The 15,175-nt window shown below is 26.6% G+C and overlaps 2 protein-coding genes across 2 annotated transcripts; one reads left to right on the plus strand and one right to left on the minus strand.

Moving 5' to 3' along the window:
- The first annotated feature begins 14 nt into the window (after positions 1-14).
- LOC132936787 (RNA-binding protein 34-like) lies at positions 15-7,446 on the plus strand. Its single transcript, XM_061003552.1, has 7 exons — positions 15-244; positions 372-454; positions 2,684-3,110; positions 3,190-3,569; positions 4,605-4,723; positions 6,088-6,291; positions 7,159-7,446. The coding sequence occupies exons 2-7, from the start codon at positions 379-381 to the stop codon at positions 7,219-7,221; spliced, it is 1,269 nt and encodes a 422-aa protein (XP_060859535.1). The 5' UTR covers positions 15-244; positions 372-378; the 3' UTR covers positions 7,222-7,446.
- Positions 7,447-10,557: 3,111 nt separating this feature from the next.
- LOC132935830 (REST corepressor 2-like) lies at positions 10,558-14,591 on the minus strand. The gene is made up of 7 exons (XM_061002462.1): positions 13,874-14,591; positions 12,893-12,955; positions 12,734-12,805; positions 12,456-12,667; positions 12,220-12,393; positions 11,198-11,317; positions 10,558-11,128 (listed from the first exon to the last, which is right to left on the minus strand). The coding sequence occupies exons 1-6, from the start codon at positions 13,956-13,958 to the stop codon at positions 11,288-11,290; spliced, it is 636 nt and encodes a 211-aa protein (XP_060858445.1). The 5' UTR covers positions 13,959-14,591; the 3' UTR covers positions 10,558-11,128; positions 11,198-11,287.
- Between the last annotated feature and the right edge of the window lie 584 nt (positions 14,592-15,175).

Here is a 15,175-nt window from a genome sequence, read left to right on the forward strand (position 1 = left end):
GTAACAACAATAATTGTGATAACAATTTTCATTTTAAAAAATGCTACAAACACGTGAAAATACAAATTGATGATAAAATATTTAAATAATATCTTTATTCTTTCATTTTGTACTTTGTAGACTGTAGTATTAAATTGTCTATAATACATTTGAAAAGTATATTATTTTGAACAATAATTCAATCAAATAACAATACGTCCATCATTTGAAATTATTTTATTTTACCCACGATCGTGTATTAATCGTAAGTACTCTTCAGGATTTTTCAATGTTTTTTTTTTAATGTTCATTAACTATAAATTGTCCACAAATGAAACAATTTTTGCGCTTTATCCATGGTACCTAATCAAATACGGCCTTTAATTTTACAGATATATCATGGATAGTGAGTACAAAGTTGGAGCATTGTGCGAATTGATTGCATCTTCTGGAAATAAAAAGAAAACAAAAAAAGGTAGGTACCTATTTGTATATTATTGAAAGTAATAATGGTATTAACTGTTGATAATATTATGGTCAAACACATACCTAACGTGACCATGATTTTTTTTTACTCAAAGCGAGACCTGTGCATTTTGAAAGGAAAGCCTTAATAATTTTTGCATAAAATGACAACATCAGTAGAATATAACAGTGTGTTTTTATTCAAAAAAAAAACATTACATTTTTATATAAAATGTTTAATATGTATATCAGTCTACAGCAGTGTTTGGTGGCCAAACTTTTTTTGATTAAGATCTACTGAGTGTATATTTTTCCTTTTAGGATCGACTAATGCAAATAAATATTTTATTTATAGGTAATAGACATACTTATATAATTAATAAAATAAAAGTAAAGTTATCTAAAATGTGTGTTTTGCATTAAATTTCTAAATAATTTTAATATATATTAACGTTGTAATGTTGATATAGAAGCTTGTCGTTGCATATCATGGGCTGTTAATTATAATCTCGGTAATATTCGCAAATTGCTAAACTAAAACGTTGTTCGAAATGATTATAAAAAAGTGTAGCACAGTACCTATTCAGCTTTTATAACTTTTGTATGAGAAAATTACATTTAACACTAATAGGTTAATCCAAAATCTGTATTTAGTTATTGTATATACTAAATGACAAATGTATAACAATAATTAAAACATTTTAACAAGTGGGATTAACTTAGAAATTGTCCAAGATTGGTCAGTCTCCTGGTGTACAGTATACGTACTTGTATACCGTATACCTACCAACATAATGATTTTGGTTGTGATGAATAAATTTGTGCTCTTTTTAGTGGAACAAAATGCCACAGATCACCTTTTTTCAAAACGGGACGTTTTTGGGTTCTTTAGGAACCGTGGGACACAAAGCTCGAAAGCGAGATGTATGGTCATGTTATACATATCTGAATTATATTACCTACTTTAAATTCTAATTCTAATACATTGCAAAAAATTTTATTTGTTTTTACTATATAATTAGTTGTCAGCTATTGAGATAAATATCATCAGTAAGGGGCAGATTTGTATTTATTTACATAATTTTACTAAATGCAGATTACTTAAATCTAATAAAAAATTAGCATTTTTCAGTTTTCATAACACTAAGTAAAATAAAATATAATGATTAATACAATATATTTTTGCATATTTTGAAGTAAATGCATTTTCTTAAATATTTTACCAATAAGTATTAGTACATATTTTGTTAAATGTTTTGTATTTTCAAAATATTCTTAAGTATATTGACAAAAATCATTATGTAAATATAAATAATTATATTTATATTTTATTGTGTCATAAATTGTAAAAGAAAACATTGTAATAAATATGATAAAATAGGTAAACAATTATTGATAGTCTGTTAAATATATGAACTACTACTCTAGTGAATATTTGTTCTAATTCATTTATCTGTTTTTCTACTGTTTATTTCATGTTTTTAATACATAATTTAAAAAAATAACAATTGGTAATATTAAATATTTTGAATTTTTTATTACATTAAAATCCGGATATTTATTATCAGAATACAACCATAAAATCTTGTTAGGTTTGGGCACTATAACTAATCTATATTGCAGTATAGTATTTTGTGTTATATATAAGAGTATCAAGTTAGATAAGTTAAATTGATTAGTAATAGCTCAAATAAATCAATGAGTAAAAATTTTAAATCAGAAAACCTAAGAGGACACCAAATCTGCATGTGTTGTCTCCACTTTAAAAACGTAGAACATGGCCAATTTCACGTCCACAACAGTACATTTCTAATTCTAAAATTAGAGTGAATTGACATTTATAAAATTCAATGGTAGGATTATTCTATTATATAAGCTGGAGGTTTTTATTGATATGTTTTATCAAGAAGCAAGTAGGACCATTTTTAAACTATATATTTTTTGTACATTTTAAAATGATCACAACTTACTTAAAAATACTAATATCAATAAAATCCTTCGAGATGCCCTAGATAATAATCTTAACTTTAAATTTTATAATGGGTAAAGATTAGGTTAAAAATATCATAGTAAAATAGATTATTGTTAATGTAAAATGTACTACCTATGTTCTACGTTTGTAAGACGTAAATAATACTGGCGGGTGTGGTGTCCTCTTAATACCAATACAGCCCCTTTACCCTTAAATTTACCAATGATTACATAATAAATTTATATACAATAATGTTTTATACTTTAGATAAAAAGAAGAAAAAGAATATAGAAGGTCAACTCCAATCAGAAACAAATTTAAGTGATTTGTCTAAAAATGAAAATGTAGAAAAATCAAAGAAGAGAAAATCAAAGAAAAATTCTAATGAACAATCAATAAAAAAAATTAAAAAAAATTTGAACCCTCAAAAAATTGAAGCTTTTGATATAAAATCAGAAATAGTTAATGAAAAAATTGAAAAAACTAATAGTCAAGAATCATTAGTGTCAGTAAACAATAAAACAAATCAAATTAACGATGACTCAAATTCAGGTCCTATAAAAGGGTGTCATACATCTGAAACTTTTGAAAAAAAAATTAAAAAAAAGAAAAACAAAAAACCAAAAGATAATTCAACAGTACCTAATGATAAAACTAAAAAAATTGAAAAAAAATCATCTACGACTGACTCATCGTAAGTAGTTTGTTATAACTAAAAAATATATATAATAGGTAGGTATAATAATTTATATTTATGATAAATCTGTTTATAGGGATATAAAATCTTCTGAGGATTATGTTGAAAAAGAATCAAGAACTGTGTTTGTTGGCAATGTTCCAGTTAGTGTTAAAATGTCAGCAATAAAAAACTTATTCAAACAATTTGGAGAAGTAGAAACTACTAGATTAAGAAGTGTAGCTGTCAAAAATCTTGATGTGCCTAAACGTGTATCTATAATGAAAGGGGATTTTCATCCACAAAGAGATACTGCTAATGTGTATGTACGTTTCAAAACCATCAAACAGGCACAACAAGCATTGGTTTTAAACGCCACACAGTTTGAAGGACATACAATAAGAGTAGATATGGCTTTAAATTCAAATCATAAGCAGAATATGAAAAAAGGAATATTTATTGGAAATCTTCCCTATAGTGAGTGTTATTTAGTTAAAATTTTCAATTTATTAACTTATATGAAGTACATTTCTATTAATAAATATACAGTCTTAACACCTGTACCTACAGGTTTTGAGGTTTATTATTTTGATTTCTAAACTGGGTTGGTTACTTGGTTGCATCAGTATTTTTAGAATCGATAGAATCAATAATTATAGATTAGGGATAAAAGTTGGGAGCTGCACATTATAATGAAAAAAAATATGAAGAGCAAGAAAAGGAAATTCAAGGAATAATACCTATTATTTTAACTAAATCATGATTTTTTTTATTATAAGTGTCAAATATGACATATAATATGCAGTCAAAATCGTGAAAATGTACAAGAAAATAACTTTAAACTGTATAATAATAATATGATAAAAAAATTCAAACTATTTTTAATCAATAGATATTTTTACTATTTGATAATTCTGACTTAAAATAATTTAGAACAAATTAAACAACTTTTAATTATAATTATAGGTATCTACTATCTACTTAATCAATAAAAAATAATTTTTAATTTTATAATTTAATATTATTAAAATGAATAATCTCATAGTGTCTATAAAATGTATCATTTCATTTTTTGCTTGAGGAATTATTATATACATATTTTTTTTTAATTTCGCTTTAATTTGCAATATAATATGTTGAATTTTGTCAAATTATTCATAAATATGCAATAGCCAATAACCATTAAATAAGCAGTTTTATAAAAAAAAAAATTTCCATTAGCTTCAAATTATTACAATTCTTAAAGATTACTGACGAAAATCTCAAAATTATGAATAGGAAAAATATGGAATTGCATAAAAATGCTCACTTTAATTATAATATTTTTATACTTGGGCTGCGGTTTGGCCACCCATGTTATAGATAAAAATGTATCTGTATATCATTGTATATATATAATATATAAATTTAAACAATCTGAGAAGCATTTGAAAAAAAAAAATGTACTGAAAAAATAATAATTGCTCTGTATAGTGTGTATATTTATATAAAAAAATATTTACTTTTATAAAGGTATTCAGGAAGATGAAATATGGGACTATTTTAAAGATTGTGGAACAATATCAGCTGTGCGTATTGTGCGTGATAATGCAACAGGCGTGAGCAAAGGTTTTGGATATGTAGATTTTGAAGTGAGTATTTTTTTATAAATGTGTTGTATATTTAGTTGTGTGTTCTGTCATATACATACCACTCAATATCTCAACCTGATGACCTTAGATTTAAATATGGTTTGCTGTGATAGCTGGGGGCTACAGAAGTACACATTTCAAATTTGTATCTCCTTTGGTTAGGTTGCACACTTGTACAATTCCAGTTATGATTTTTTGAATAGCAATTCAAATGGTTACAATCATGTAACCGGATATGGATAGATCTTTTTCTGTAGTAATTTTGATCCATTGACCTTGATTCTAAAGCTAAAATTGTCTGAGTAACAGACTTACAGCTTTTTGAAATTTCCAAATCATTCAATTTTTTTTTCCAATTTTTAAAAAAGGCCTATGTATTGAGTGAATTTTTATATGGATTTGGAAATTTTACTGTGAAATAAAATGTAAATTACTTTGAACTTATTATTTTTATTTTTATCAAAAAGTTTCTAAAATTTGACAGTAATTCATAGGGAAGTACCTCGTCATTTGAAGTGAGTTTAGAAAAGAAAGGTTGAACATTTTATAAGTTAAAAAAATAAATCATATTAAAAATTACTCAATACAAATGTACCCTATTTTTGAAAGAATTTAATTATTTTCAAATTTCAAAAAGCTGTAAATCAATTTTAGGTCCATGACTATAGTCAATGGATTAAAATGTCTTAGAAAAAAAAGTCTGGTAAAAAAATAAGGTTTGTTATTAAAAAAAAACTCAAGTTTAACCAAAGGACTGAGTTAAACATTTCAAATTTACCTAAATGTGTACTTCTGTACCTCCTACCTATCACAGCAAACCATTTTTCAATCTAAGATCATCAGGCTTAGATATTTAGTATTACTTAAAAGACAGAACACACTTATATTTACTCATTGGTATAATGTATTATGTTTAATTTATTGTCTACATTTTATTTAAAAATATTTGAATAATAATTACTGTTGATGTCAGAAAGGTTAGTGTGATGGCACTTATCTGTTAATTTTTTGTATATTAATTAATAAAATCTGTACTTATTATAAAACAAAGTCAAACAGAATATTTTCTTTTAAATTAATAATTTAATATCAGTTTTAAAAATATTCTGTAACAATTAGATTTTGTTCATTTGTTGAAATATTTTGTAACATTAACCAAATACGGATAACGCCTGATCTACTTATCCTGATCTACTTATCCGCTCTGCTGTGCCAATTTATCTGACTCTTACTGCAATAACAAAAAATACATTTAATTAAAAATCAACAACCTTTTTACTCTGAATTCAATAAATAAATAATTAAATATTTTTAATTTATTCAAATTGATTTGTAATATTTAATTAATGTGTTTTTCATTACAGACTAAAGAATCTGTTGAATTAGCTATGCAAATAAAAGGGAAAAAGGTTCAAAATAGAGAAATTCGCATTAAAAGAATTGAAACCAATAAAAATACAAATAAGGTGTTCAACAAAAGACCGATACCATTTAAAAGAACCAGACCTATGGGTAAAAGTGGTCAAAACTTCCAAGGAGAAATAATAAAACCGAAAATGCATAAAAAGGTAATAATTTATTTCTTATTCTGTACCTCGGAGGTAACGAACACCATGTTAATTTTTTACAAAATTGAGTTAGATACAAGTCCTTGTTCTAAATTTTTTGCTCTATGTAAAGGTCTACTATATCCAGTTATCATTATAAAAAAATAATACTATGGAAAATACAACCATGTCCACTTTTTTTAGAGGTAAAGAACATCATTGGGACCTATCTCCTGTAAAATTACTATTTTGTGAAATGGTGTCATTTACCTTTGGGGTGCAGATTTATGAAATTCAAATCACTTACCAGCTCAGCATGATTTATTAAATTAATACATTACGAGAGATTGATATTTTGACGAATAGATTTCTGAATTCAAGTACTGGCTTTTGGTATAGACAATTTGGTTGATTATCATTAGCCCTCTAGATATATGTTTACATTATTGTGAATTCAACTAAGGATAATATATATTGAGCTCTTGATATATTATTTTTAATTCATTGGTTTATTCTTTAATTCAACACCCATGCCTATTTAAATATTTTTGATACATACTTAACTCTATTCAGAAAAAAATTTTGCCAGTCTGCTCATGCTCAACTAAATTTTGTCATTACTAGACCTCCACCGAGGACTGCTAGTAAATAGTACTGAGGATGTGCTAATGTCACAGCATGTTTTTGTTTGCCACCTGTTGTACTTTTATTCTGAATACAGTATATGTACAAACATAATATTAAATTGTTCAATATCAATAGGTTTATCAAGATCCTATTATGTAGTGTAAAATATATACATATTTATAGTTGATTTTTATTTTTTAAGAATAGGTACTCAATATTTAATTATGTAATATTAATAAAAAAAATTTCTGTTTGTTTTAGAAACAAAAACCAACAAAAACTGATTTAATGAGAAAGAAGATTGCTAAAAAATTAAATCATTAATCTAATTTGAATTGACTAATAAATTAAAAAAATTACAAAAGCATATTTTTTTAATTACATTTTTATTTACTATTTTAGTTGATGATTTGTTAATTTTAATCAATACATGGATATAAATTTGTAATATGGTAATGATATCTTAGTATGTACTTTGTAGTTACTAAAATACAAGGTATTATTCAAATATTATTATTATATGAAGTAGTTTTTAGGCTGTGCTTTAAATTGTTCAGTAATCATTCACTATGATTACTAAGTAATCAGAAAACCAGAAAGGACTGCAACCTGATATAAATCCTTCAATGATCTCCACTCATTTCCACACATGGTTAATTATTGCACTAAAAACAAAATATAAAATACAAATTTGCTAATATCAACAACATAAAAACATGTTGTATCTAATATATAGCATTAGCCATTAGTGTAAAGCAAGTAATCATGCAAACATTTTTTTACTTTTAGATGAAAAGTTATTAAGTTGATTTCTGTTATTATTTTAACCACTTGAAATTCACATATATGAAATAAGAATTTTCACAATAATAACTTTAGTGTAAAATAAATTATCCAAATGTTATAAATGACTTATCAAAATGTAGTTTTTGCTTCATAGCAGTGTCAGTCTACCGCATTAAGTCACTTTTGTAATGTCAAGCAGTATAAATTAAAAATATTGTAAATTTTAAAAGATTGATTTTAATATTTCAATATTTTAGACTTTTTAATCTTTATTAGTAATTGTTATATTACTCTAATACTTGTGTACCACTCGTGTACTTGACAATTAATTATTTGTCATTTGTGAATACTTGCTATGTCCTAATTGTTTGTCACTGGTTCATTTCTTGAGGATTGTCAGTAATTGTGTCATAAGTTAAAACAATGGCTAATACACTAATGAATATACATTCTTGACAAATATATCAGTCATCAGAACACTTGACATCCTAATTACTTGCCTATACGATTATTTATGTACTTGGCAAGCATGGAAGTTACGTCAGTTGGAAAAACAACAATTTAATAATTTATTGCACCTGTTGCTAAATATTATGAGGGATTAGCTACTTAGCGCAATTAGTGGATGGCTGGAGGAGCTTAGCCCCCACAAGATAAATTAATCTTTGAACTCATAATCTATAGTTTAGCATATAGCTCTACAAAATGCTTTTTATGACACACACATAATCAACGTCAATGCCAACATATCACCACGCAATAGTCAAGGTTGGACAAGTAAACTATTTTATTAAGCTCGTTTTGTTAATAGTGTTAGTTTACCTTACAGTCCACAACTAGGTACACTAAATTTATAATAACTAAATTCACTATTACAATATAATTAATTACTTACACATATATAATATCAAATATTATTCAATACAATTGTAATTCTACGAATGAATAAAAATATAATAATACCCAAGTACCTAATAACTATTAATTAATAATAACTAGGTAATAAATATACAAAATAAGATGTGTATAGTACTGATTAAATAGTTATATTTACCCCTTTTCTATTAATAATATAATATTATTTAATATTACATATATTTTTTGAATATTATGCAATATAAAAATTAATGTAACATAATAATACAATTAATTAACTCATAAATTACAACATGGAAAATAATATAACTTGTAAATTAAGTAGTTACTTCTGAAAAAAAGTAGCTCATTATGTAACTTAATTTTTTAACTCGTTAATTCCCAGGCTTGGCAATAGGCATACATTCAAAAGACATTTTGTAATTTTGACTTGTTAAATATTTTATCAAAGCTGGGCCAGTTAACCAATTTTCTTAACTAGTTAAAGTTAAGTTATCCTAAAATAAAAAATAACTAAGCTAAGTTAAAGTTAGTTTTAAAAAGTTACTGAATTTGAGTAATTAAGTTAAGTTACAAATTTTCATGAAAATAATAATTAAGTCCAGTTAAAAGTTAGGTTACTTTTTTTTTTTTAAATACCTTTAACTTACTCATAAACGTTTTTTTTATCTCATCGTAGGAAAATAACTAGTTTTGGTATAAAGTAAAACAAATTAATAACAAATGCACAGACTATATTATTTTATAAATAATACTACTGTTTTAGATTATTGTTATTTGCAGTATAATTTAAATATTAGTATTTATTTATTAAAAACAATTAAATAGTTGAATCTTGAAATATGATTTTTTTCCATTTGTATCCATTAAAATACAATAGAAATATAGAATAGAATATAGTATAATATAGTACCTATTTAATCATATTCTACTCAAAAAATATAAATTAATCTACTGCTGCTAGTTCTGCTATAAAGCAAATATGTGAAATTAATAATTATTTTCAGTTTTAAATGTTGTCTAATCTAATAGTGTTTCTTTTTTGAATTTGAAGGAAAATGTTTAAAACATTGATATAAAAAAGAAAATATTTACAGTTCACATTAAAATTTAAAATATTATACTTAACTAGTTAAGTTAAAAGTCATCTAAAAAAGTAACTTTTAACTTTTTAACTAGTTACTACCCATCTTTGTATTTTGTAAAGTATATTTATATTTTGTTGTCAAGTTATATGTACTTATATTTGACCATAGCGGATCTCTAATTGTAATTAGATCATATTCAGTCAAAGTTAAAAAGTACCTATGTAGCTTTTTAAAAACTTGGTTAATGATAAAAAATCTAATTTCAAATTTTTTAAGTAAGACTTGAAAAAAGTTGTGAACACATTCATTAGTAGGTAATAATAAAAAAATAGGAAAACTAGAGTAAAAATATTTATTTTATTTATAATAAAAATAAGGAGATGGGGGCAAAGCTCAATTGGGTTATCTTTTAGGAAAATTTATTGAGTGGCTTCAGCTCCCCTAAAATATTTGGTATAGTTGTGCAACTGGGTCAGCAACTTTTTATTTATATCAAAGACCATTAAAATTTATGAATTATTTTTAATACATTCAACGCCACAGTTAACATGTAGTCGATATCATAAACACTGCCCAGGTTGTCGGTGTCGACAATTATGTGCTCACTTTGATGATTCATAACTTTGACTGGCAATGAGTTAACAATATTAAGTATATTGTAGGCAATCAGGTACTGTCTCAAAAAGGTATCAACATAATTTGTTTTTATTTTTGTGTCGGTATTTATATTTTCCCTAAAAGTCGACCAGACGTATTTTTGGCGTGGCGACATGGGCTATGCTTTGATAATTTTAGTAGAGCTCAATGAGTTAATATAAGAGGTTATTAATACTTTATTTATTTTAATAATAATGTTTATTCAAATAATTAAATAATTGAATAAATTGGTGATATCAATATAAGTAATGACTACACTCAAAGGTAATATTATGACGTTTAAATTTTTAAGTTTATAAGTTTATACCTAAAAAATATATTCAACCAACATGGTTTGAAAAAAAAAACTACTGTTTAACATTACACCTAATACTGCAGCATGTAGATTGTGAACTGTGCATTGCACAATATTAGACTTAAAGAAAATGGTTTAAGAAATACTAGTTACACATCAACAAAGATAATAAGCACAATCCATAATTCAATATTTTTATTTTAATATAAATTATAAACGTATCTTTATTTATATAATAATTAATAGTTGAACAGCAATTAAAATAATAAAAAAAATTAAAAATAATAAAACATTAAGCCACAGTAACATTGTATGTGCTTCCTTGTGATTATCTAATAATTCTTGAGAATTTAGTTGTTAAAATGGTAAACATCCCCTTAATTTTATCTTGTATATCATGAAAAATTCCACCATTGTTCCAACAACAAGGAAAAATGAAACTTGTAGTGGGTGCACTGTTTCTATATACAATATCATCTAGTTTAATCTTCTTATGTACATGTCCAATAGTTTTGTTGTTGGAATGTATCTATCATTAGAAATAACAAAATAAAGTTATTCATCATATAGTTTTAATTATTAATTTTAATGATACAACCTCGTCCCCCATTGCTGATAAAATAGTTTTTCCTTGACTATTTGATCCAGATGAAATAGATTGAAGATCATCATTAATATAAGATCAGTATTAACATACTTGTCTTGTGATGGTGAAAGCCTATCAAACAAAATTATAATGGAAATTGTCTGGACATAGTAACTAATACCTTCATTAGTTACACAGATTATTTAAGACAAATTAAATTATTATTGTGTAATTTAAAAATATCAATCATATTTTAAAAGTAATAACTAATAATTAACAATACTAATTTTTATAAGTCAAGATGTTTTCAAAAATATCACTTGACCAAAAACTAAGGTTATGCTGTGCTAACTTTTAATAGCAAACAATTCTTCGTAGTTTTATCATATGTATGAAGAGTCAACTAATGTCAAGTATCTAGGTATTAACATTATGTTAATAACATAATATATTTCAACAAAAATCAATTAATAATTATTTTCATTCTGTATCCTGATTCAATATTTTATTTTATCTTATTTATAATATTTAAGGATGTAAGCCCAATGGCAATATAAGCAGAGGCATAGTATGAGTATTGAGTAAATAACAACAATTATAAGTATATTATATATTGAATTAAAGAAGAATCCAGAAGAGGAATTATGGAGTTTCATTAGCAATTCTTATCATACAGGTAAGAGGTAACCATAAATGAATAAAGGATAGTTGGTAATATGTCCTTGAAGAGAAAAAAAAATTACTGAGTATTCAACCAGGACCTAGAGATGATACATTTTAAAGAGCAACTAGTTTTAGAAGAACATTGTGAGGGGAAAAGTAACAATTGTTAGGTAAATCATAAACAATATTTTTAATGACTGCAAGTCGATATCAACCAAGTTGGAAAAATAAACAGACAAGAAATATTTTGAAAACATGTTAACATTTTTCTGCTGAAATGAGCTACTGATATAGTTGAAACAGTTTACAAATATAAAATGAATATAACTTTTACTATGTTATTAATCTAGTGGATAGTATCCTTTATTTACCATGTTATCAGGCTCAGATTTTGCTGGACTAGATTTATCACTACGCCCATTCTGAATCCTATTTGCACAAATATGTTCTAATTTATTGACTTGTTTAATAGTCCACCCCTCAGTTTTCTTTTTTTTCCACGAATAATAATAACATATTATTGATTTTAATGATTTATCAGGAAGCTAAAAAACAATTGAGTAAAATGTGAGTTTTAAATAATTTAATTAAATTGTATTTTAATTACCATTTTATTAATCTGTACAAAATCCTTCCCAAACTTGTTAAAGGCAGATTCAAAATTAGACTTCTCATGAATTGACCAGTTTGGATGGGGTGAAAAATTTGATAGATCACGAATAGACTTTTCCAAGTTGTGTTTATTCCAGTACAGCAAGCCCAAACACTGTTCAGTATCATAACCATATTTATTTTTTGAAAGCAATATGTAATCATTTACTATAAGAAATAAATTTATTATAAATATAGGTATTTTCTTAAAATAAAAAAATGAGATTTTAGTACATTGGACTTCTGAGATTTTTTTGGGTGGAAACCAAAGTTTAAGTGATTTTGGACGCTGTTTATGCTTGTTTTCTGTAATTAATAAAATCATGACATTAAATAATCATAACAATGTTGATACAGATTATTTAAAATAACAATGTTTATGACAGGACGTACCTGGGCGTGATAAAATCTCTGGGATGTCAGCCTGGTAATTAGATCCCACTTTGATTTGATCCTCTAATAAAAAAATAAATTATAATAATTTCATTTTTAACTATAGGTACAGGGTGATTATTCTAGCATGCTAACCACCATTTTTCCTTTAATAGTACATTTATTCAAATTCTGATTTTTGAATTTTCAAGTATACCCAAAGACCATCTTTTCAAATTCTGATAACTTTTGTATTACTTAAAGAATGTCCTGTGGTGATACAAACTTCTACTTTTCAAATGAGACCCCCCCTCCCCCACCTATTTTACTGCAAATTGTTAAGTGGATTATTTTCCTGAAAATGTTGATGTATCTAAATCAAAATTCTGATGAGTAGTTTCTGAGTTATTAAAATGTTTATACCAAGAATAATAATCCTTAAAAATGATTTTATAAAAATAAGAACTATAATTATGTAATATTAGATGTAGTATTTATTATAATTGTTTTATTTTTACAAATTTTTTATGTTGGTAACTCAATAGTAATCATAAGCTTTTTTCAAATCGTCCAAATACTCTATCTCATTACTTAATACTATTATTCATACTTTTAAATCCGTTTGCAATATCAAAATGTATAACATTTTTTATTTTTATATCTAAGGCTTGAAAACGATACAAAATTTCTCCTAAGATAATATTACTGAAATTTAAAGTCATAAAGCCATTATAGCCACATGCTCCAAAGAATGGATGAGAATTATCTGCATACAGCCCATACAGGTGACAATTGACCGCTATCCTAATAATATCTTACGGATGGAAAATGGTGGCTGTAAATTAATCTAGATTCAAAACATCTACCTCCTCAACTACAAACTACTTGGACTTTGGATTGGGCACTTGGCTAATAACGTGTAGAGGTATATAAACCACCTACATCAGATTACATACACAACTTGCGTTTAGTCTGCTACAGCGCTTACCACACAATGCTTACCATCAATGTAATTTTCGTCTTCGAGATTCACAGGCGGTGCTGGTCGCTTTCGCTTTTTCAAATTGTGTAAACTGTTGGGAGCCATACTTCCTTCGAATAATACCAACGTAGGTACAGGTACTACGGCGGGTAGACACTAAGTCGGAGGTTCAAAGCTATGCAATAGACACGACATGGGCGAAACCATACACAAGTAACGAGAATCAAAAATCGAGATCGACAATCCGGAGATAATATTATAGCGAGCTGAAATGGTAAAATGACAGAGTCACGTGAGTGACGTATCGACGGTCGACTATCTATAATACAACTGACTATCTAACCTAACAGTTTTTTATAGTACAATTCCCACAATAAAGTAAACTTAACTTTATCACGCCCATTGCCGGCCTATTCCGGTATGGACTTTGTCAATAAATTTCTATGATTATAATAATATTGTACTATGTTATTACATTTTATCATCGTTGTCACAATGACATGGTCGGCGCGACCGGGTTTTGTGTAGTAACCTATTGACCACTTGAACCAACCTATATAGGTTTTGTTTTATGAAAGCACGAACGCGGTGTTCTCTTTGCTCCTATAATGGTTACGCGTAGGTAATCGAAACTTGGAGTTTGGACGTAACGGGTGAAAACGAGCAGCTACTAGTGTACCTAGGTATTTAGTGCCGATCAAGTTGGTTTGTTGGAAAAAATTAAAATAGAAGCATTTATTTTTTTTTTTTTTATCGTTTATTTAAGTATACACAATCTGTAAATGTTGTTTTACAATAAGTGCGTGTGATGCAGGTGATATGGCTTGAGTGGCTGGAGATAAGAAGCCGCCCATTGGAGGCACTTGAGGTTAGGATTTTAGGCTAGGATTTTAATTTGCTAGTAAGAGATTAGCTAGTAAGAGGATTATAAGATTAGGGGAGATAGAGGTATGAACAATTTTAAATTAGTAAGTCACGACACCAGGTACGTTTTAGACGCCTTCTGGGGTCACCAGGAATAGCGTTGGTGGATAGCTGGGAAATCAGGGGATTATGATGGCTGTGGAACTTGGAGTGTGTGCATTTATTTTAATATTAAAAAGTAAAGATGTAACTGCGAACAAACGCGTCGACGCGAACTGTCGTCATATTATAATGTGCTTTTGAAAATAGCACGGTTTTCACTTCGACGGATCTTTGTATTCGTTTTTTTCTTTATTAATTATTAGCTTTTTACATTGTACCTCGGTCGGCTAGTCAGCAGTCACCTTGAATAACAATAATTTAAGAGGACGTCACACCCACATGACGTGTCGTCTCCG

The sequence above is a fragment of the Metopolophium dirhodum genome, chromosome 1, assembly GCF_019925205.1.
Source record: "Metopolophium dirhodum isolate CAU chromosome 1, ASM1992520v1, whole genome shotgun sequence".
Taxonomy (NCBI): Eukaryota; Metazoa; Arthropoda; class Insecta; order Hemiptera; family Aphididae; genus Metopolophium; species Metopolophium dirhodum.